Below are 21,452 nucleotides of genomic sequence, written 5' to 3'. Positions count from 1 at the left end.
GAGCAGAACTGGATGAAGGTGGTGCCTTGCCGGCCACATTTATGGGCCTAGATGAGCTGACACATTCAAGGCTGCGTCTGGGGAGTCGTTACTACCTGGAGGCACCGGGAGATGAGTTGTCAATGGCAGAGGAGCCCTGGCGGACCTGAACTCCGGAACCCTTGGAGATAGAGGGTTCTTACAAAAAGGAAAGATTTGGGACGATGTCGGCCTGCAGAAGAGACCGTGGACCAGGGGTGGCCAATTCAAAAGCTGTGGAGGGCTGGGCAGGCATGTAACTAAGGGAAGCAGGAGGCAGGGGGCTGCCTTCAGAAGAATCCCTGGCGGTCCAGGGGTTAGGACACTGGGCTTTCACTGCCGAGGGCCCAGATTCAATCCCTGGTCGGGGAACTAAGATCCCACATGCCGCAGGGCAACTAAGCCCACTCACTGCAACTACTGAGCCTGAGGGCCAGAACTACAGAGAAGCCCTCGTGCCGCAATGAAAGGTCCTGCGTGCCACAACTAAGACCTGACGCAGCCAAAAATAAATAAATAAAGATTTAAAAAAAAAAGGCTTAAAAAAAAAATGGTGGCCAACTGCTGTCTTCTAGGAATGCGGGCCCAGTGTTGGCAATTTTCCAATCCATTAGAACGCAGAAATAGGAATTAAAAAAAAAAAGTATTTATTTATTTTTGGCTGTGTTGGGTCTTCATAGTTGCACACAGGCTTTCTCTAGCTGCGGCGAGCAGGGGCCACTCTTCATTGCGGTGTGCGGGCTTCTCATTGCGGTGGCTTCTCTTGTTGCAGAGCATGGGCTCTAGGCGAGTGGGCTTCAGTAGTTGTGGCACGTGGGCTCAGTAGTTTTGGCTCGCGGGCTCTAGAGCACAGGCTCAGTAGTTGTGGCGCACGGGCTTAGTTGCTCTGTGGCATGTGGGATCTTCCTGGACCAGGGCTCAAACCCGTGTCCCCTGCATTGGCAGGCGGATTCTTAACCACTGCGCCACCAGGCAAGATTTCTTTTTTTACAAGGAATCTGTTTTTTAGATTTTGACAACTCATTTGAACTAAAAAAAAAAAACAACACTAGGTTGCCTGCGTTTGGGGGGTGGGGGTGGGGATTAGCCGGGAAGGGGCTCAAGGAACTCTTGGTGGTGTTGGAAACGGTCCGTTGTGGTGGTGGTGCTGGTTACCCAGGCGTATATGTGAAAACACATCAAACTGTATACTTAACACAGGTGCCTGTTACTGAATGTTAATTATACGTCACTGAGGTTGGTTCAGTGGGTCCCCACACTTCTCCCAGGTTGCTGTGAACTTTCCACTCCAGACTCTGTCCCTTTTTGTTCAGTCATGGCCACAGGTGCTTTATATGCTCTGAAGACCTTCCTCCTCTTTCCCTATGCCCTGTACCTCTTCCTAGGTAAGTGTATCAGCACCTGATGGTTTAATTCATTCTATGCTGGGTGGGAGCCTAAGTTGATGTGACCATTTATAATACTCTGTAATAAGCCATGAGGTAGCACTATTGGAGTATTAGCCTCATCGTACAGATTTGTTCAGTTGTTCAGTGGGAGGGCCAGAATCCAGACCTAGGTGGTCCAGCTCCTGCTGTGCTCTCAGCCACTGCACTGCATGAGCTTGGGCTGCTGTGGGGAGCAGGATCTCCACTGCCGGGAGGAGAGCTGACTGTACACAGAATTCTTAGTCAAGAGCCAGGCTCCTGTCCGGGCTCCCTCCCTGCAAATGGCACAGCTCGCAGCTCTGTGGCCTGAGTTGACTGCCTTCAGACGCCATCTTCCGGCCTCAGCTGCATTCAACAAAAATAAAATTACCAGGGCGGACGGGTTTTTTTTCGGGGGAAGCCTGGCATTCTAGGCCTGCCTGGTCATCACCAATCCTGCAATCCATCTCCTGTACTCTAGTGCTTCTCAAGCTGAGCTGCACATTGGAGTCAGCTGGGAAACTTTTAATACTGAGTCTTTGGTTTCTACTCTGAGGTTCTGATTTACTTGGTCTGGGCAATGGGAGACTTAAAGGCTTCCGAGGTGATTCCAATGTATGGCCAAGTTTGCAAACTACACTGTTTCAACTTTTCAGCTGATTTTTGTTCTAATGTTGCAGGAATCTGGAAGTTGGAAGACAACCACAGATGAAAAGTAAATATTTTGCGGGAAAGTATTTGTATTATGAGGTTAAAATTTAAAAAGAAAACACATAATGCAAGTCCAGAGACTACTACCAGAGATATTTACTTTAAAAACACTTTAAGTTCCTGCAGTTGTGATCCAGAGAAATGTTTAACATCATAGGTCATCTTAAAGCCCAAGCGTGGCTTTCTGGAAACTCAGAATTAACGTTGCCTGTCCTGCTTCAGACGGGGCCCCCAGGAAGAGGCCAATGGTCTGCAATTCCTCCTGGCCTACTCCTGCCCATCCGCATCAGGAACATGCTTTGAGCTTGTCTCTGCTGGGTCAGAGCTGTCAACCATCCTCCCCAGGGGCTCGGTGTCCCCAGGGCCAGGGAGGCCCCAGCAGCCTTCCTTCCGGGTGGAGCAGATCTGAAAGGGCTCCTTGCCCTTTAACCCAAGAGTGAAAAATGCGTTTAACTGCCATTGTTTTAAAATAAAAGTGTCAGGAAATGTTGACATGAAACCAAGTTTAGAGACACTAAAGCTAACTTGCTCTTTTAAAGTTTGGATGAACAAACATTCTAGTGAGACTGTCAGGCCGAGTTCGACTCACTTCCTTGCAGAGTCAGTTTTTAGATGGAAACCAGTCATACAAAGCTGGGACAGGCGAGTGGTATTGGCTGTACACAGGAGAGCTGTACCACATTAGGTGAAGAAGCATTTTGTCATTATTTGGAGATTAAGTTATGGTTTAAGACGTATGTGTGTGGTTGCCAAGTTCAAAAGGGGTGGTGGCTTTGTGACATGACTCGAGTCCTACTGTTTAGTCAAATACTAATCTAGGTATTACTGTGAAGCTATTCTGCAGACATAATTAAAACCACTTACCTGTTGACTTTGAACAAGGAATGATCTTGGATGATCTAGGTGGGCCTGAATCAGGTGAAAGGTCTTAAAAGCAGGGCTGACCCAAGAGAAATTTCACCTGTGTCCTGGTCACCCTCCCTTCTGACTGGCTGCCCTATAGATTGTGGATTAGCTTAGCCACAATCACAGGAGCCAATTCCTTGTGATAAATCCCTTAATATATGTACCTTCTACTGGTTCTGCTTCTTGGGTTAAACCCTGATAGATGAGCAATAACAACAATGTCCACTGGGGGGCCTCGCCAGGTATTATAACCCAATTCAGAGCAACCATAGTATTTCATGTCTCACTGGTGCTTAGTCATTTCTCCAGAATGGTGCTTTCTGCAATGCTAATGCTTCACACCCGTGGTACCCAACTCAGTGGGCATCAGCCACGTGGAGCTTCTGAGGACTTGAAATCAGGTTAGTGAAAATGAGGAAAGAAATTAAATTAAAAAAATTTTTTTTTCAATTTTTTAGGCCGTGCTGTGCAGCATGCAGGATTTTAGTTCCCTGACCAGGGATCGAACCCGTGCCCCCTGCATTTGGGGTGTGGAGTCTTAACCACGGGACCATCAGGGAAGTCCCCAAATTAAATTTGAATGTATCTAAGTAGGGTTCTCCAAGACCCTCTGGATGCCCTCCTACTGCCCCAGAGCTACCTCTAACCATTCTTTTACCAGTTTCCCCTAAGGATGGAGAACCTGCCCCGCAGCCTGCCCAGGATGCTCAGCTTCCCTCTGGTTTGGACTCATGGTGTGACCTAGAAGCTGCTGTCCTTGAGGTAATCTGCGAGAGCTCTGCATTTGTCTTTTCTCCCAAATTAACATGTCTGATCCTCAAGTCAGGCCTCTGGGCACTGCCCGAGCTGCTGTGGAAGGGCACGGGCTGCCCCATCTCTCACCTCTTCCCAAACCGGCCCTTCCCCAGGGCTTACGCGACATCCTGCACAAACTCCTCTTCCCCTTCTGTCATGACACAAAGCCTCAGCTCTTGTAGAGGTGCTCCATGAATACTCAAGACGCGAGGACAGACAGACTGACGGACCACTTCATACACACACAGAGCATCCCTATGGGTCACTGAGGCCTTTTTATTTTGCACACAAAACCACCGGGGATCTTGCCTGTGGACGCCTCGGAGATTACAATGCAGATACACATGGCTCCAGACACGTGGTGGAAGCGAGGTGAGAAAAACAATGATTTGGGCCAATTATATAATTAGAGAGCTAGGGTTTCCAGCAGGGTTCCAGATGGTCAAGCTCGGCTTCTGCAGCAGGTCTAAGGAAGCAGTGAGAACGTCACAGGAAGGGGAGAGGGCAGTTAACTATCAGAGGCCCCTCAGAGCATCGGCGGGGGCCTCGAGCTGCCCAGGTGACATCAGGAGCAGGTCTAATTAGCCGACGAGTGACCGCAGGGCTCACCCGCACAGCTTACTTAGCAAGGGGGTTTCTGAAGTTCCTGCCGGCAAACTTGGCCTTGCTGCCCAGTTCCTCTTCAATTCTTAGGAAGCAGAAAGATAGAGAGACGGGGAGGGAAAGAGACAAGTCACACCTCAATGCAGTAAGTTTTCCCACCCAGAGAAGTGGTCAAAGACACATTTCCTGCCAGAAGTTGGGGACCCAACCATCGCCCAGTCTGTCTAACTATTCCCCTAAACGTGAGCTTCTTGGAGATGCCAGGAATAGAATAGCATTCGGCTCTCTCCGTCCACCCAATTCACGCAACAAGCTGTCCACCGGCTGCCCCTTCGCCTTCCTTCTCTTCCCCCCAGTGTTTCTGAAGGACAAAGGAGAAGATATGGTAGGACTATTTCTTAGAATATTTAAAAAAATGTTTTTTCAATGAAAGGATAACCCAGTTTCTGCAACAAATGGCACAGGGAAATAAGGAGGGGGCACTCATTAGTGTGAACTCTGTTTGGATCCTGATATCAAAAAAAAAAAAAAAGGGTACTGATGTTACCACTAATCGTCGGCATCATCACTATAGAGTGGTTATGTTAAAAAACAAAAATAAGTCCTTATCTGAAAGAAATATATACAAGTGAAATCATAAGATGCCTTAATTTGCTTTAAAATTCTCCATGAAAAAAGGGTGTAAAGAGACAAAACATGGAGGAATACAGACAGCTGGTGTATCCGGATAATGGGGAAGGGAGTACATTCTACTGTTCACTGATTTTTTTATAGGCTTGAAATTTTCCAGGATAAAGTTTCAAAGACGGGGTAATGTGGGAGGACTTATAATACGGACGTTCCTTTTCCCTTCAAAACTGTAATAAAATAACAAAAGGGCAGGTCTCCCTGTGTTTATAGGTGCTTCCCAAGGACACACTGAGACAAAAAAGGGGAGGGACCAGAACATCAGAAGGCGCTGAAGAGTGGAAACCCTGCTGTTTGCCCTTTGGCAATTTTTCTTCCTCTCTCTGAGCTCTGGTATCTTTGTCCACAAGGGTGTAAAATGAGAGCATCAGTTGTCTAAAGGGGAGCCAGTTCCCTCTCCCACCAGAAGATGGCAGCATCGTGTGGAGCAGGCCCCGCTCTGGGCCAACACTGCCAGGCACCCGACCCGTCCCAACCTAACATATCGTCCCAACCTAACATATCGGGCCAGGGCCCCTGCCCCACCCTCGTACCAGCCCCACAGGGCCAGGGGCTCCTCCTGGAGACCAAGCAAGCCCACACAGGCAGCGAAGGCAGCCGCTTTACCTGAGGATCTGATTGTACTTGGCCAAGCGCTCAGATCGGCACGGTGCACCAGTCTTGATCTGGAAGGAGGAAAGAAAGGCCACAGTTGCTTACAGTGGACGCTGAATCTTCATGGGCATTTTGGGCAAGGGGAGGGTGCCACGGCAGAGAGCCAGCAATTTCTTAAAGAGGATCCCTGGCCCTAGGAAGGAGGGGATAAAAGGGGCACCCAGGACCCCATTCTCCCCCTGCCCCCCCAGTCTGTGCTCAGGAAGTTGAGGTCAGAGAGAGAAGCAGGGAGCACCTTTCACCCCAGGGAGCTCTTTACCTGCCCGGTGCACAGTCCCACCACCAGGTCGGCGATGAAGGTGTCTTCAGTCTCCCCGGAGCGATGTGACACCATGACGCCCCACCCATTGGACTGGGCCAGCTTGCACCTAGAAGCCAGGGACAACCAGACGGCATGGGTCCACTGCCTGGGCACTGTGGCCCCTTCTGGCCTCCTGAGGCCATGACCCATGACTCCCGGTGGGGGGCCCGGGGCAGCCCTGAGCTCCCAAAGGCTGGGGAAGAGGGTAACCCTCGCCCTCCTCTGAAGGGCCCGAGGACCTTTCTCTGCTCTCTAGTCACGTTTGAAAAACTGGGTTCAGACTCCTCAAGGGAGAGAGACGTGTGTCTCCTGACAAACGTTCTCCGTGTGATATTAAATCAGGAGTGTAGGGCCACCAAGTGGTCAGGATTAGAACACAACTGCCCAACGCCCCGATCCCCTAGGGGCCAAAGCTTACTTTAAACGCCACCAGGAGTTCCAGTCAGGAGGGCCCCCTCCCTCCGTGCAAGGGCACTTACGCCTGCAGGGACTCGGTCACGGAGCCGATCTGGTTCACTTTGAGCAGGAGGCAGTTGCACGACTTCTCGCTCACAGCCTTGGAAATCCGCTTGGGGTTGGTCACGGTGAGGTCGTCCCCCACCACCTGGATTCCCGCGCTGGCAGTGAACTTCTGCCAAGCTTCCCAGTCATCCTGGTCGAAGGGGTCCTCGATGGACACCACTGAGCAGAGCAGGGCAGAGCGTGTTCCATCGGCGTGGCCTCCCAGGCTGCTGACCCGCAGCACCCCAGAGCCCCCTCCCGGGACCAGGACTGCAGTCACCTGCGATCCCGCAACCCCACAGTTGTTAAGTGGGAAACTTGCTGCCCAGGGTGGTTTGAGTTTAGCGCCACCGAGAGTAAAAACAGAGCTGTGGACCCAGAGGGGTGAAGACCGGGCTTCGGGTCCTGGCTCCGCTTCCACCAAGTTACTTAACGTTAAACGCAGGGACTTAGAGACGCCTCCCGGTCTGAACACCTGCTCCACCATTTGCTGTGTGCCCCTGGGCAAGTTCTAACCCACTCTGTGCCTGTGCGTCCCCTCTCCCGTGTGCATCAGGTGACGCAGAGCCTAGGAGCACCCAGTGGTCCTGGCTCTCAAGGCTCCTTTCCTCACTGTCAGTGGAGCCAGGACCACGTTTGCTCAGGAGGTGATCACACTGCACCGCGGCTGGCCGGCTGCCCGCTCTGCGGCACCAAGCACCCCAGCGAAGGCTCCAGCCACTCGCACACCTGCAGCCGCCCGGGAGCACTCACCTGGGTGGTCCCTGATGAAGGACTTGTACAGGCTGGCCAGCTCGTCGGCTGTGATGTACCTGCTGGGGTCATCGGGGGACTTGAAGTCCAGGTCGTACTTGCCCGACCGGAAGAACTCAGAGGCAGCCACATCCATGCCGATGACGACCTTATCGGTGTAGCCGGCCTTCCCGATGGCGTTCTTCAGCAGCTCCAGGGCTGGAAAGAGATGGCGGTGAGAGTCTGGAAACCAGGAGGATGGAGACAAAATTCCCCTTTAACTCTGCCAAATGGGAACCGTACCGGAAGAGGAAGAGATGCTCTGGCCCCAAGCACCAGTTTCAAAAATTCCAGTTACTCTTTTCTGCGCTGGGGCAAGAAACCATTGGTCAGGGGCACTAGTGCATGGCCAAGTTGGAAATGGACCCTAAGAGGCTTTTTCACTGACAAATGCTCCCAAATTTAGCACCAAAGAACAGCTGTGCCGGCCAAGATACAGTGACCAGCTGAGACCAGCTGTCCTGCAGAACTAGCTTTAAATAGAGCCAAGGCTGAGATCCAAGAGGGAGCCCAGTGGACGGGGGGCCCGCACAGCGAGGCCCCCGCCCCTGCTCTGCTGTCCGGCCCAGGCTCAGGGTTGGCCTCGCTCAGCAGCACTGCTGGTTGGGAAACTGACAGACACCGGCCCCCGTTCCACAACAAAGATCCCCAAGATTCAAACTGCGTGAAGGGCCACTTTTTATAGGTTAAAATAGCCGAACGTCAGCAATTTCGTATGACTGACCCAAAGAGCAGGATGGACATTTTCTTTCACTAGCCATCCTTGAAGGCAATGAAATATGCTTGGAACCCTACTTCTTCTTCTAAAACAAAAAATTCATCCGTGAATTCTTTTCCTAAGACTTCTGTATTCTCTACTCAACTCTCACATTTAATCCTGTGCCTAAGGATTCAAAGCTAAATAAAGCCTGTGCAGCATTAGGGCGGCCGGATGACCCGAAACGGTTACTGATAGCAGTCCTCATCGCAGCCAGCATCCTTGAACACGGAGCAGGTTGCAAACCTTTGCCATCGCTGGGGGAGCAAGGACGACAGCAAGAAAACGAACCGCCTCCCTAGCCCACCGTCAGCCCAGTTTAAGCAAATCATCAGGCCGTTCAGAGGTCGAATTAATAAGAAAATTTCTCGTGATTTTTTTTTTTTTTTAAAATGAAGCACTAGCTCCCACATCTGCAGGGTTTTGCATTTTGCTACTTAATGAACGAAAGGTGGAAAGAGCAGCGCCCCTGAGGGCAGGCGTGGAAGGCTTGCAGACGCTGGGGGTGGTGCTCAGAAATCCAGGGGCTTCCTCCGGAGCCTCTACCTTCTTTGTTCTCCAGGATGTTGGGAGCAAACCCGCCTTCGTCTCCCACGTTGGTGGCGTCTTTCCCGTATTTCTCCTTGATCACATTCTTCAGGTTGTGGTACACCTCCGCTCCGATGCGCATGGCCTCCCGGAAGTTTTCGGCCCCGATGGGGAGGATCATGAACTCCTGCATGGCCAGCTTGTTGCCAGCGTGAGAGCCCCCGTTGATGACGTTGAAAGCCTGTGGGGAGAGAGACAAGTACAGCTCCAGGCCTGGGGGGATCGCGCCCCTCAGCAGCCCCCCGATGCCCAGGTGCACGGCTCCCACGTGGGGCCCGTGCGGCTCTGAAGCCACCAGGTCTTTCTGCACTGCGGTCACTACCACCACAAGTGCACACAATCCGACAAGGCAGGTACAATTTTCATCTCCCATCGACAATTAAGGAGATGGGTGCAGGGCGGCCGAGTCACCTGCTCAAGGTCACTCTTAGCTGGTGGCGGCGGAGTTATTTGCAGCCGAGACCCCCAGAGCCTGCTCTACCCGTGTGCTGGAGAGTCACCCGTGGATGAGGTCGAGCGGCGGGAGGTCTCGGGACCCCATGAGAAAGCGAACGCTCGCCACTCACCGGAACTGGCAGGATGACCTCGGCATTGCCAGCCAAGTCGGCGATGTGGCGGTACAGGGGCACCCCCTTCTCAACGGCGCCAGCCTTGCACACAGCCAGGGACACGCCCAGGATGGCGTTCGCACCAAACTTGGCTAGAACAGAACAGGTTATGTTAAGGGATTTCTTACTCACCAGCCTTCCCGCCTCCCCGCCTGCGCTACTGTGTGCACCCTGGATTGTATTCGGAACCTTTTCCTTCCTATCTCCTTTGCATATTCACACCAGAAATGCAATAGCCTTCCACGTAGGCTGCTTTTTCCCCCAAAGAGAAAGCCCTTTCCTTGGTCCATGGGACTCTGGAAAATTCCACAAATTGCTCAATTATATAAAGCACGAGCCTCTTCTGAGTAACCCTACATGCCTGCTGCTGTCAGCCAGCTATGCTCCTGATATTTAAAAATGTGATTTATTAGAGTTAGGGGAGGACCGCAGACAGTTATGTAATTCATCGTTAGGGACGACACGACCTCTCCCCAAAGGACTTCAAGGGTCTTCAGGAGAAGTCACAATCTTCCTGGCAAAGACCCCACCTCAGGCCACTCACATTTATTTTCTGTGCCATCCATCTCTATCATCAGCTTGTCGATCTTCTCCTGCTCCACGACGTTCAGTTTCTACAGGGAGAGGGAGGATAAGCTGCTTGGGAGGGAGTGGTGCCTCTACCTGCATGCCCTGTGCCCTCCTGTCACAGAGCCATCAACCCTTGGAACCGTGCAAAGCCCAGATCAATTCTATGTTATCCATGTGTTTGGCAGGCAAAAAAAGGGGGAATGCCAAGAGAAAATGGGGAGACAGAACAATGCCCTTCACTTGCTTTAAGAGCATCAGGCATTTCTCCAAGCACGAGGGATCCGACAATGCATGGTCCTCATGTCATAAAGGGGAGTCTACTGAGGGAGTCCGAGGTCACGTTACACATGAGGCAGAATTGTCTGCTTCATGCTAAAGAAGGAATTACTCCAAAGCAGTGTGACTTTTGGGGCAGCAAATAACAGAATTCATTGTTCTTTACCATCAAAGTCAGTTTCTGCTGTCACTCGGCTGCCCTCAGTGACAGCAAACTCCATCATCTGATGGGAGATACGAGTTTTGTACGTAGTCCACAATCATTTAGCAAAATGTTTGACGACTGATGAAAATGACTATTTTTGGTGAGAGTATAAATAAAACCGGTGTCTTAAAAACTGGCTCAAAGTAATGTAATAAAAGTCGGCATTACTTTAAAAACTCCATAAGTGAATGATACCAGCATGTTATTTATAACATTTCTTATATAAAAGCTAAAATATGAAAGAAAACCAGAATCTGTAAGTCCATCATGCCATGTTAACAATACGGCATCTTTTGCTTTTGTGACAAGGCATCTTTGGGTAAAGTTAGAAGCCACCCCAGCAGATGGCTTGAGGCCAACCCTCACCAAGAGTTAGACTGAAGTTTGTCTCCCCCAAGTAAAGAAAAATGTCCAGGAAAGCCCTGCTCACTGTCAGTCAGGCCAGGTGAGGGCGCAGAGGCACAAAGAACAGCGGTGTGTGGAGGGCCCCAGGAGGCTGGGCCGGAAGGTGTGCGTGGCAAGGCAGTGCTGAAAACCTCCACCTGGGGACCCATTACAGACAGCCACGTGGGCCAGGCCACAGCAGGCAAGCTGGGGAGAGGATCAGCAGAGGAGCCGCTTGCCCCCGGCGTACAGGGTGGAGCCGGGAGAGGGGCCATACCAAGGAGGACACACAGGCCGAGGCTGGGTTTGGACCCGAGAAAGGGCCATAGTTACGGAGAGCGGGGCTGGAGGGAGGATAAACGAGACCAAGCCCCAGACCCACTTCAGCTACAGCAGCTCCACTTTGATCTGTCTGACACATTGAGGTTTCAAGTAGGATTTTATATAACGGGAGTTCTGCTGTTTACAAACACAGTAAATAATTCCACAGTTCATGAAAAATGAGTCAGTCGCCACGGATACTACACTTAACGCCCCTGAGAGCTGCTCTTAAAATCTGGATCTTAACTCCCCGAAGGTCAAGATGGCTGTGGGGAAACATCAAGGCTCTAAGAGCTTCCCGTCCCTCGGATCCAATTCCATGCGCTGTTAGCCATGGACATGTGGACAGGCAGAGGGTGGGTTAGGAAAGGCGAAGTTATTCGCATGCACGACAGGGAATCCAACTGGCTTCTTTAGCTCTCAGAATAAGCTCTTCCATGAACAGGAAAGCCTCCTGGGCTGGCCTGGGAGGCGCTTTGATAGCATTAATATACATTAGTTATCAGGAGGCAGGTCCTACCTTGCTAACCAGGGCAGGCGCAATAGTTTTATTGATGTGCTCAACAGCCTTTGAGACACCTGGAAGGAATAATCAAATCAAATTACCGACATTAATGAAAGACAGGCTTGAGCAGCGTTGCTGGAGAGAACCACTCACCACGTTAACCCAGATATTCAGAGCCCACCAAAGACCTTCAATGGGACCTCCTTCAAATCCCCATCGCCCTCTCCCCCCCCGGAATCGGAGGGCTTTCTGGCCCAGTCTGAGTGCTCTTACCTAGGACCCCCAAGGGTTAGAGCCGCACACAGAGCAACCATCCAGAATGTCTGAAGGGGGGTTAGTTGGCAAGACCATGCACTGGACAGGCCAGCTGCCGAGACTAAAGGACGCCCAATGTATGTGTTACCTGTGTGCACAGGGCTGGTGCCAGGAACTCGTTAATATACTTAATGGGTCTGGAGACACCTGACCAGTAGAGATGGGCAGAGAAGGAAAAAAGAAAGACTGAGAAGAGAACAGGCTGTGCAGGAGGCTGAGTGAGAGAAAGAGAGGAAACAGGAAGACAGGGAGAACGCTGCAGGGACCGTGCATCTGTCCTCATTACAGCCAGGGCACAGCACTGCCCTGCTGCTGTAGGCACGTGCGGCCTGGGCCGCCAGCAAGGCCCCTGGGGAGAGCTCTCTGCACAGGCTGCCTCCCTCCAGTGGGGCGCCGTGACCCTGGCCCAGCGCCCCCAGCCCCACCTCGCCCTCGCCTCCTCCCCTGCGGCGTTTTTGGACTCTTTCCTCATCGCCCTCCCTGGAGAGTTGGCAGCACACGTGCTCTCCACCTGTCTATACGTGTGGCCCTTCGGAAGGCCACAAACCGTGAACCGTCATGATATGTTTTTGCTTCCTCTCCAGAACCAGTTCCCGTCCCCGTTGAGAATGCCCAGTCTAGCCCTATCTGCTTTTCTGTAGTTTGGCCGCACAGGTTCTATCTACAGAAAGGTGAACACTGCCGACACAGTACCCAGCCCGTGTGCATACAGCCCAGCGGAGGCTGGCTCTGCCAGAGACCGAAAGACAATGACAGGCCATCAATGGTGAGCCATCAGCCAGGCCTTCGGGAGCTCTTCTCCTCCTCCTCCTCGACTAGACCCTGAAGAGGCCTGATGGCCCGGAAGGCCCTCAGAGCCCTCCCGGAGGATGGGAGGCTGCTCCTTAGTACTAGATAACTTGTCTTCTTCTTCTCCCACATCCTCTGACCCAACCAGGAGTTCTTCACAGATTGGAGACAAACCGCAGTAGAAGTAAGTGTTAAAACGCCTGCCCTGAGCGCCAGGGTCAGGGATGCTGGAACCAATCAGCCAGCTCTCCCAGCTCCTCCACGTGCGGCGCCCACACTCTGGGCCGAATCAGAGGCCTGCTACCCTCAAACGCAAGCCGCGGGGAGCAGGAGGCAGGCTGTGGCTGCCGGGGGCCGGCCTCGGCTCGGCGCTTACCTTTGCCCATGTAGCGCGTCTTGTCATTGTCCCGGAGCTCCAGGGCCTCGTAGATACCAGTTGAGGCGCCACTGGGCACAGCAGCTCTGAAGAGACCTGGATGTGGAGAGAGGAGGGCGAAAAACAGTTAATGACTAAGAAACAGCTCCCGCCCTCGCCCAAGTCCCTCCCCGCTCACAGAGGGCAGCTGCCCTTAGGAAAGGGTTACTTCCTCCCAATGACGGCAAGACTCAGACGGGCTGCTCCTCCTGCCTTTCATGTTTTTATGATTCTGCACTGCAGACACTACAGCATAGCTGATGAATTTCTCTAAAGAAAAAGGTCTAGAGCAGAGCTTCTCAGATTTTAACGTGCACACATATCACCTGTGGGTTAAAGTGCAGATTCCAAAACAAATGGGAGGTCTGAGCCCACACCTCTCAAAGCTCCCCACTGGAGCCCCGGAGCTGGGCCGTGGACCACCCCCAGCAGCGCGGCCTAAAATACAATGCAAGCCACCTACGGGATTTAAGCTTATCTAGCAGCTAGTAACCCACGAAAACACTGGGCTATTTTAGACAGTCCAGCTGTAGAGCACCGTGGCCAAGCTTCCCTTAGGCCAGTGAGATGAGGCTGCTAGCTTTCCAGCCTTGAAAGCGCTGGCTCAAGAGGTATCTCTACAGCTCACCTGCCTCAGCTTAGGGAGCAATAAATGCTATTTGGGGGTTCTCTGCATAACAGGAAACCAGAAAACAGGACAGATTGGAAGAGAAAAGAAATAAGCACAGTAACACTAGAACCCAATCAAGCATGCACTGCACAATCCTGCAGATATAGAAACCAGCTGCCTGGTTAAGCCTAGACTGTGGAGCAGAAAAACGGCAAATCTTCTTGAAGAAGGACAGACAGTGCCAAGAACGGTACTGCAGAAATCGGTTACACAGGGCAGAAGGGTTAGGGGAGCAGGAAGTGTGGGCAGCCTCTTGAATCTCCTTGAAACCGTTAGGGATTTCCCCATCTGAGGTATGCGGGAGATGTGAAAGGAAATGAACTAAGAGGAAAAACCCAACCAAGTATCGCAGTCATACTTGGTTGCATGCCTGTGCCACCGCACTGACTGTGCGACCAGCAGGACACACGTTCTTCTCGACACAGGCCCTGGCTTTCTCTGTATCCATCAGGCGCTGGACCAGGTGAAGACATGAGGAAAGCAAGAGTGACCCTAATGTCAACTATGGACTTTGGGTGATGATGTGTCAACGCAGGTTCGACTGTAACAAAGGTACCGCTCTGGTGGTGGCGGTGATAGTGGGGACAGGGGGTAGACGGGAATGCTCTGTACCTTCCACTCAATTTTGCTGTGAACCTAAAACTGGTCTAAAAAATAAATTCTAAGAAAGAAAGAAGTGATGAAAGTTTCTTAACAAATTTATGACTTCCTGTTATTTTTTTCTTTTCTTGAAAGGATTAAGACACATAAGAGAAAGTTCCATTCATTTAAATGTCAAAAGACATTAATTTTAGTCATTTTAAAGAGTTTCAAAGAAAATTCCCCTCCCAACAATCTTCTAGTGTCCTGGGTCTTTTTTCGTTGTTCAAAGTCCATTAATTTCCAAGTGGAAAGTTCCACTCTCTGACTAAGTGTGCCAGTTTCATAAGCTGAAAGGAAATTCTCACCATCTTCCGAGAACACACGGCATTTGCCACAAGGCACACGCCCAGAAGCGATCGTGTTCTGAGGGCACCCCGACAGTAACCAAAGGCAGACTCCTGCCCAGTGAATCTCGACTCGAGGGGCCTTCATTTTCTGGGCAAGGGGGAAGGAGGACAGGAAGGGAAGGGTTCCACAGCCAGGCCTGTGATTCAGACCATGACTCAGCTCTGACTGGCAGGCCTGTGCTCAGCACCACTGGGTGATTCTGCCTGAAGTTCCTTTTCCAGCTTCAACCATTTAGAAAACAGCAGAGACATTGCTGGAGGTAATGCAGGGCTAGGGAAGCACTACAGTTTCTTAAAGTAAAAAAGAAAAATGGGGGAGTTTTTAAGGGTTCCCATTCTATTCTTTTCTCACGTGGGCAAATTCTTCTTACGGGGACTTACAGCCAGGTAAAAATATGAGCCTCTGGAATGTTCCAACACCCCAAAGTAAAAACTGTCCCGGATCCTCTAAGAGTGATTTCTGGAAACGGAGATAAGAGCGCTATATATACCCTTGTACTCCCCTAATCTCTTTCCTTTTCAAGGAAGAAAGATCCATCCTATCACGCCGTATCTACGTATTTGGTCACAGCAAGCTGTGAACCAAATTAGCGATAGGCCCTTTTAGGGACAAGGTTATCACATTACCTCCCCACCTCACTGACCTAGCAGCCAACCCGTGTTCTGCTCTATGTACCAAGAAGCACCAAGACAAGGACCTCTTGCCTTAAAACCCTCCCAACCTCCCCCCAGTGGGGAACCACAGCCCACCAGCATGTGCAGACCAGAAAGAAGGGCTTTTACCACAACAGACGTTTTCTTGCCTAAGGCTCTGTCATTTGAAGTTTTAAAAAATGGAGTGTGGTGCTAGGGACTACAGAAACAAAGGCGGCCCATACCTTTTGAGGTGTAGAGATCAACCTCAACAGTGGGATTCCCACGAGAGTCGAAGATCTCTCTGGCGTGGATCTTGAGGATAGACATGGTGAATTTCTGTGGGGAAGCACAGTCCATATTTTCCATAAACCATAAGGCAGCCTCGACTCATTATGCAAGGGGTCACTTCTGAGGATCCCTAGACTAGAAAGAGTCTGCATAAACTAAAAACTGGATGTAGGAAGGCTGACTGGAGTGGGAGAAAATGCCTGCTGGAGAGCACTGGGAATTGTTCCTAAAAAGTAGGTAGGGGCAGCTCTGCAAGGCCCTAGTAGTTCAGGTCTTGTCCTACAGGCAAAGCAAGCCCGGCAGTGCGCGTGCTGGTGGGCAAGATTCACACGTTGACGGCGTGCAGAGTGTCTGAAGAGGAGAGAGTCTGAAACTGGCTGTCATTAGTTACCAACGAGGGTAGGCGCGGGGCCATGGGAACGGGACCAAATCAGGACCAAGGGGACGTGAAGGCCGCAAGCAAACCCATCTAGGATTAAAAAAAAAAAAAAAAAAAAAGGCGGGGGGGTGGGGGTGACCAGGAGGAAAATCTGGTTTGTAGTGGAACAGTGAATTAAAAGTTGGGAACATGGGAACACAGTTCATCAAGTAAAACCTGAGGTAGCAGGAGAAGGCTCAATTGGTCGATGTTGGATAATCAGTTAGAAATTCTGAACCTGGAGGCCAGGAATGAGCTCCTTGGTCTATGTGCTGTGATCTTTGCCAATTTCTGAGCCTTTCAAACCTCACAGTACTTGGGCCTTTAGCAAGACAGGGCACACAAATAACATGATCTAGTCAGTGTTGCTTTCAATGGGCATTTCACCCCATTTAAAAAACTTAATTATGAAATGTCGTGATCTGTAACTGGAGAAAGGATTCTATCTTTGAGCACCAGGATACGCCAAGGGAAGAGCTTTCCTTTGAAAACACCTTTAGAAAGAAGGGGAGGGGGGTGGTCTGCAGCCACAGAGAACAAATATCAAGAGCTCAGAGAAAGCCCCTTTCTTGCTTTTTTCTCCCAGAGGCTCTCCAAGGAACAACAGAATCGAACAACTTGTAGAACTGAAGTGGAGAGGAACCAAATCAGTGTTTGGAAGCCATTATCTAGCTGGGCTCCTCTCCATTATCTTCTCTGGAATGTTCTGAAGCAGCAAATGGCATCTTTTTAAGTTTCAAAATTAGATACTGAAGTCACTTCTGTGGCTTTGTTTTTTCTTTGTAACAATGGAGTTTTATTCATTAGCCAATAAAAAGGTATCTAGTTTTTAATCTCAAAAAGGCAAATTTGTTTAAAATCTTTTAAGTTTTAAAATTTTAGTTAACTTTGAGTTTTGGCAAATCATATACCCGTGTAACACTGACCGCCCCAAAAAAGTCCCCAGAGGCCATTTCCAGTCACTGCTCCCCCTGCATCCCCAGGCCACCACTGATTTACTTCATAGATTTTAGATGCACTTTTAAGCACATCTTCATTACACTTCCTCATCATACAGTTGTAAGATTTCATTTCTGGTTTTATTTTAGTGATATAAAACAAGGCAGTCGACTGATTTCACGATGTGAAAATAAAATTCAACTTATCTTGAAATTAGGTAGTAAAACTTTTCTCCGAAGTCATTAAAATGCAGGGAGCACAGGCAGGGCGGAAGGTGGGTCTGACTAGGAGCCTGCACAGCCTTTTATCTGCCTGGACTGAAGCCCGGACCAGGGGCGGCACGAGCACACCGGGCAGCCGGGGCCTAGGTGTGCCCCGGAAGCAGGTCAGCCGGCTGCCCACACCGCCCAGGGGGAAGACCACATTGCCGAGGAAACAGCGAACAGGAAGTTTTCTCAAAGTACATCCTTTTTATGTCAGATCAGGGGCCGACTGTTGGTGGCCAGCCCCGGGGAGCAGGGAGCGCCTCGTGCCCGACTTGGGCGAGGTCGCCTGCAGGGCTTCCAATGACCCCACGGCTCTGCTGCAGTCCCCTCCAGATCAAGTGCCTTCTGAAGGCAGATCAGTCCCTGCTCATTCCGGAGCAGCGACGGGCTGGACACTCAGGCGCCAGGCCGAGGGCCACCAGCGGGAGGCAGGGGCGCGGGGCCGGGGGTGGGGTGGCCTGCAGCTTCCCGGGCCTCTCTCCTTTTCCGGCCCCCTTTCTCCATTCTCGGAAGAGCCGGGCTTTAATGAGCACGCGGGTTAGGCCTGGAGCGCTCGCCACACCTTCCACCCTCACCGCCTGCTGTCCTGGTGACCGCGTGTTCTACCTCTAACCTCCCGAGACAGTGACGCGGCCCCGTAACTCGTAATCACAGGCTGAGCTGCACCTTCGCCTCCGGAGAAACCGGGCGCCGCGCCCCCGCCTCGGGCCGCGACTCCGGCCCGGGGAGGCCGCTCGCGCGCGCCGACCCGCCCCTTCCCCGCCGAACCCCCGGGCACGCCGTCTGAGGGGCAGGAGCGCCCGCGGGCCCGGGGCACCCACGCGCCGCCTGCCCGGGCGCTTGCTCGGCAGCCCTTCCTTGAGTCCTCACCCGGCCGCCTGAGGTCGCCGCACGAGAGAGAAGCAGAGGGTGCTGCGGACGCCGAGGGCGAGCGTTAACGCGCAACGTCCGGACGTTCCAAGTCCCGCGAGCTCGTCTCCGCTCCGCCGGCCTGGACTTCCTGCCGAGCTCGAGGGGACCCCGCCCACTTCCCGCCCCTCAAGCCCACCGCCTCCGCGCTGCCTCGCCATTGGCCCAGCGCGCCGTCACTCGGGCCCTCGCCTCCGAGGGAGGGGTGGGACTGCGGGCGCCGGGAACTGGAAGAGGGGGCGACGTCTCGGGTAGTTGGGGCGGGGTCGGGCTGGGCGCCCCCACTCGCCCGCGGCTGTGTCGGCATGCGGGCGAGCCCCCGTCCCCCTTCGCTCCCGCCCGCCGTTGGGACCCGCGGCTGAGCGGAGTCTGTGGCGCCGGGGCCTCGGGGGAGGGGCGGGCCGGCGCGGCCGGCATGAGGGCTCGGGGCTCCGTCACGTACTCCGAGTCCCGCACGCACGCCGCGTCGCCCCGGCGCCGCACGTCCGGCCCACGACCTTGGTGACGACCTTCGCGGCCCGCTCTTCCCGGCCGCCCCACCCGTCGCCCCTCAGCGCGGTGCCGGAGACCCCGGCGCCCTGGAGACGTTGGCGGCCGCGGGGTCGCGAGCCCGGCCACGTGTGCCCGCCTGCGCTCTGCGCGCCCGGCTGCCCTCCCGCCAAGGTGACCCGGTCCCTTTGTCCTTGCGTCGGTCACACAGGAGTTATTAGGCCAAGAGCCGAAAGGATGTTGGCTTTCCCTTAATTACAGCGCTTCCTATGTGCCAGGCACTCCTCCACGTACGTGCCCAGGGTTAGTTCATTCTTCGGCTCTTGTTAATGTTGGATCTTGAAAGTAAGCTTCTATACCTCCCTTTCCCATACATGTGAACCATACTTGTACTGATTTGGGAATGGAATTTCACACAGACTCGGGGAATTTCTCAAAGTTCAAAACAGGTAATATTCCAGAGTAGTCTGACGAATGAAAACCAGGCAAGAGTGGGTGCAGTTATTTTCCCCTTCTGATGAAGAAAGAACTGATACCCATTTCAGATCAGTTCTACAGCACATCTCCCCTCGACCCCGCAACACACACTCAAGGCAGGGCTTCGTTTTCTAATAGAGTTGTTTTTGTATTTTCTTAGCGCTCCTCTTGGTCTGTAAGTCTGCGAGCTAAAACAATGTCGTACATCGCCATACTTAACCCGTTGCCTTACATGGAGAGATTTCGAGTGTATATTTGATTTTAATTATTATTTCTTCTGGTCAGCTGCAAAAACTGCTTTTATTCCTTAATTCCTAGCCTTGGGTAAAGCTGAAGGCCTACTGAGTCCACTGTATTTGTTTTCCATTGACTAAGGAGAAAGAACTTTAGGATTAAATTCAGCAAAAAAGCAACAAGGAAATTGTAAAATGTTTCCTAAAGAATTATGTGAATTTTGCAAGCAGTTTGTGATTTCCCCAGCAATACACTGGTGTTTCAGACTGCTTAAGACCAAGATCCCAGCCCCATGACTCAGCAGCTAAATCAACAGCCACCATCTGCTAAACCTTAAGAACTCAACAGAAATCAGACACTTAGAACTCTTATTTTCAGAGCAATTCTAAGGTGTGGCCCTGAAGGGGCTCCAAAACAATCTTTCGTTTTATGTTAAAATGGTTAGAGAGATAAAGATAGAAAGACATAGCTCTTTTAACAGTTCTCTGGCCACAACCAGTGATTCCTAGCAGGAAATCAGATGTAGAACATGATCTCAGACCGCTGCTGTTGCAAGATTCTTGGAGGCCACAGCACAGTGTTCTGAGCCAGCACTTCGACCTCAAATTGTAGCTCAACTGTTAATGAGAGGTGCCCTCAGATCCTTTCCAAAATCCACAAGCTGCCAAATGCCCTGCCTGTCTCCACAGCTCCTGAGGCTTTGCTAGCAGGCTGTGGGACTCGTGTGCGCCTTCAGTCCAGTGCAGGGGCATTTACCTTGTTATAGGCATTTATTTGACAGTAGGCTTATTGAGCAGTTTTAGTGCAGTGGCATACCAAAGGCTGGTGGGCAGGGAGGGGAAACGTGTGTGCAAGGCTATTATCAGAAGACCACACTGCAGGTAGTGCCTGCATGACATTTGCAGGGGGACATCAGAATTGAGGGAAGATGAATCTGCAGCAGCCTATGACCCACCTGGATTACTGACTGATTCTATCTGTGGTCTGCGCACCCCTGGTTGAAAACTGCTGGTCGGTGGAGAAAGTGACATACCTCTTTTGGAAGGCAGGTCTTTAGACAGATAGGAAACTTCTGGGTTGGAGAAGCAGCCCAAGGGAGATCAGATGAGTGAGGAAGGCCCTCAGGGGATCTAGGTGGATCACCCCTCCCCTTAACAGACTAGGAAGTTTTTGTGTTTGTTTACCACTGAGGACAAAGAATGTCGCCTGCCTTATCAGTAAACAAAGGATGTTACAGCCATCAAGTCATCAGCCACTGTAGTCACCTCCAGCACTTTGAAGGGATTCAGGATGGAGAAGAATAAGATACTGGCCCTAGATAGTTAAGGTGCATCTCAAAAGAATAATTTCATTTAGCCCGGATTCTTGTATCTTCCCATACACAGAAAAGTACTAAATTCATTAATTTGAGATGTCCGGTTTTTCTGTAATTAGCAGTAATCTCTTGCTGTTCAACTACCTGGGTCTTTTTTTTGCAAAAACTTCTATATATCCTGGTTCCTCCCATACCTCTTTGGAATAGTCCCTCAGAGCTATCTGAGAGGCTGTATCCTGTGCTTAAGCCCTCAGTAAGTCCACTGAATAGAACATAATCCTCAACTTTTAGATTGTGCATTTTTCCCCATTCTACACCACTAAATATTTAACATATACCAAAGACTGCATAAAGTATATCTGATGTAAAAAATAATAAACAGAAGTGTACCCAACTTACCAGCTTAAGAAGTGGGATACTGGCAATGCCATTCACGTGCCCTGTGTATTCTTCCCTGGCCCCAGAGGTAACCACTGTCCTATATTTTGTGTTTATTTTCCCCTCACTTTTCTTTGTGGTTTTTAAATATTTTTTGAACTTTATATAAATGGCATCATACTGTTTCTAGCCTTTGCTACAATTTTTTTTGCTCAACTTGACATTTGTGAGCTGTAGATGGTTTGTTTCAGTGCTGAATAGTATTCCATTGTGTGACTATCACACGTTTTCCTGTCAATGTACATTTGAGTTTCCCAGTTCTTTTTTTCTTGTTAAT

General features: G+C 51.3%; 1 protein-coding gene across 2 annotated transcripts; it reads right to left on the bottom strand.

Annotated features, from left to right (window-relative positions):
- Window positions 1–4,092: 4,092 nt before the first annotated feature.
- Window positions 4,093–18,341, bottom strand: ENO1 (enolase 1). Of its 2 annotated transcripts, none has more exons than XM_082461309.1 (12): window positions 18,184–18,341; window positions 15,645–15,738; window positions 13,069–13,164; window positions 11,992–12,050; window positions 9,872–9,941; window positions 9,286–9,419; window positions 8,678–8,900; window positions 7,336–7,533; window positions 6,561–6,762; window positions 6,040–6,148; window positions 5,733–5,791; window positions 4,093–4,524 (listed from the first exon to the last, which is right to left on the bottom strand). In XM_082461309.1, exons 2-12 carry the CDS (start codon window positions 15,727–15,729, stop codon window positions 4,455–4,457), a joined length of 1,305 nt encoding a protein of 434 aa, XP_082317435.1. In that variant the 5' UTR covers window positions 15,730–15,738; window positions 18,184–18,341; the 3' UTR covers window positions 4,093–4,454. The 2 variants fall into 2 exon arrangements, with proteins under 2 accessions (XP_082317435.1, XP_082317434.1); XM_082461308.1 differs by lacking the exon at window positions 11,992–12,050 and adding an exon at window positions 11,604–11,662.
- Between the last annotated feature and the right edge of the window lie 3,111 nt (window positions 18,342–21,452).

Source organism: Balaenoptera physalus (genome assembly GCF_965194825.1).
Source record: "Balaenoptera physalus genome assembly, chromosome: 1".
In the NCBI taxonomy this organism is placed as follows: Eukaryota; Metazoa; Chordata; class Mammalia; order Artiodactyla; family Balaenopteridae; genus Balaenoptera; species Balaenoptera physalus.
The sequence above is the reverse complement of the archived record's forward strand: the minus strand, read 5'-3'. Positions and strand labels throughout refer to the sequence as shown.

Bases quoted from the DNA above. Each gene is read 5' to 3' on its own strand.
- ENO1 (XM_082461309.1), bottom strand. From the start codon at position 15,729: ATGTCTATCCTCAAGATCCACGCCAGAGAGATCTTCGACTCTCGTGGG. The intron at 6,763-7,335 runs GTGAGTGCTCCC...TGCTCTGCTCAG, and splicing joins CTTCATCAGGGACCACCCAG to TGGTGTCCATCGAGGACCCC. The intron at 4,525-5,732 runs GTAAAGCGGCTG...CTGCTTCCTAAG, and splicing joins AAGTACAATCAGATCCTCAG to AATTGAAGAGGAACTGGGCA.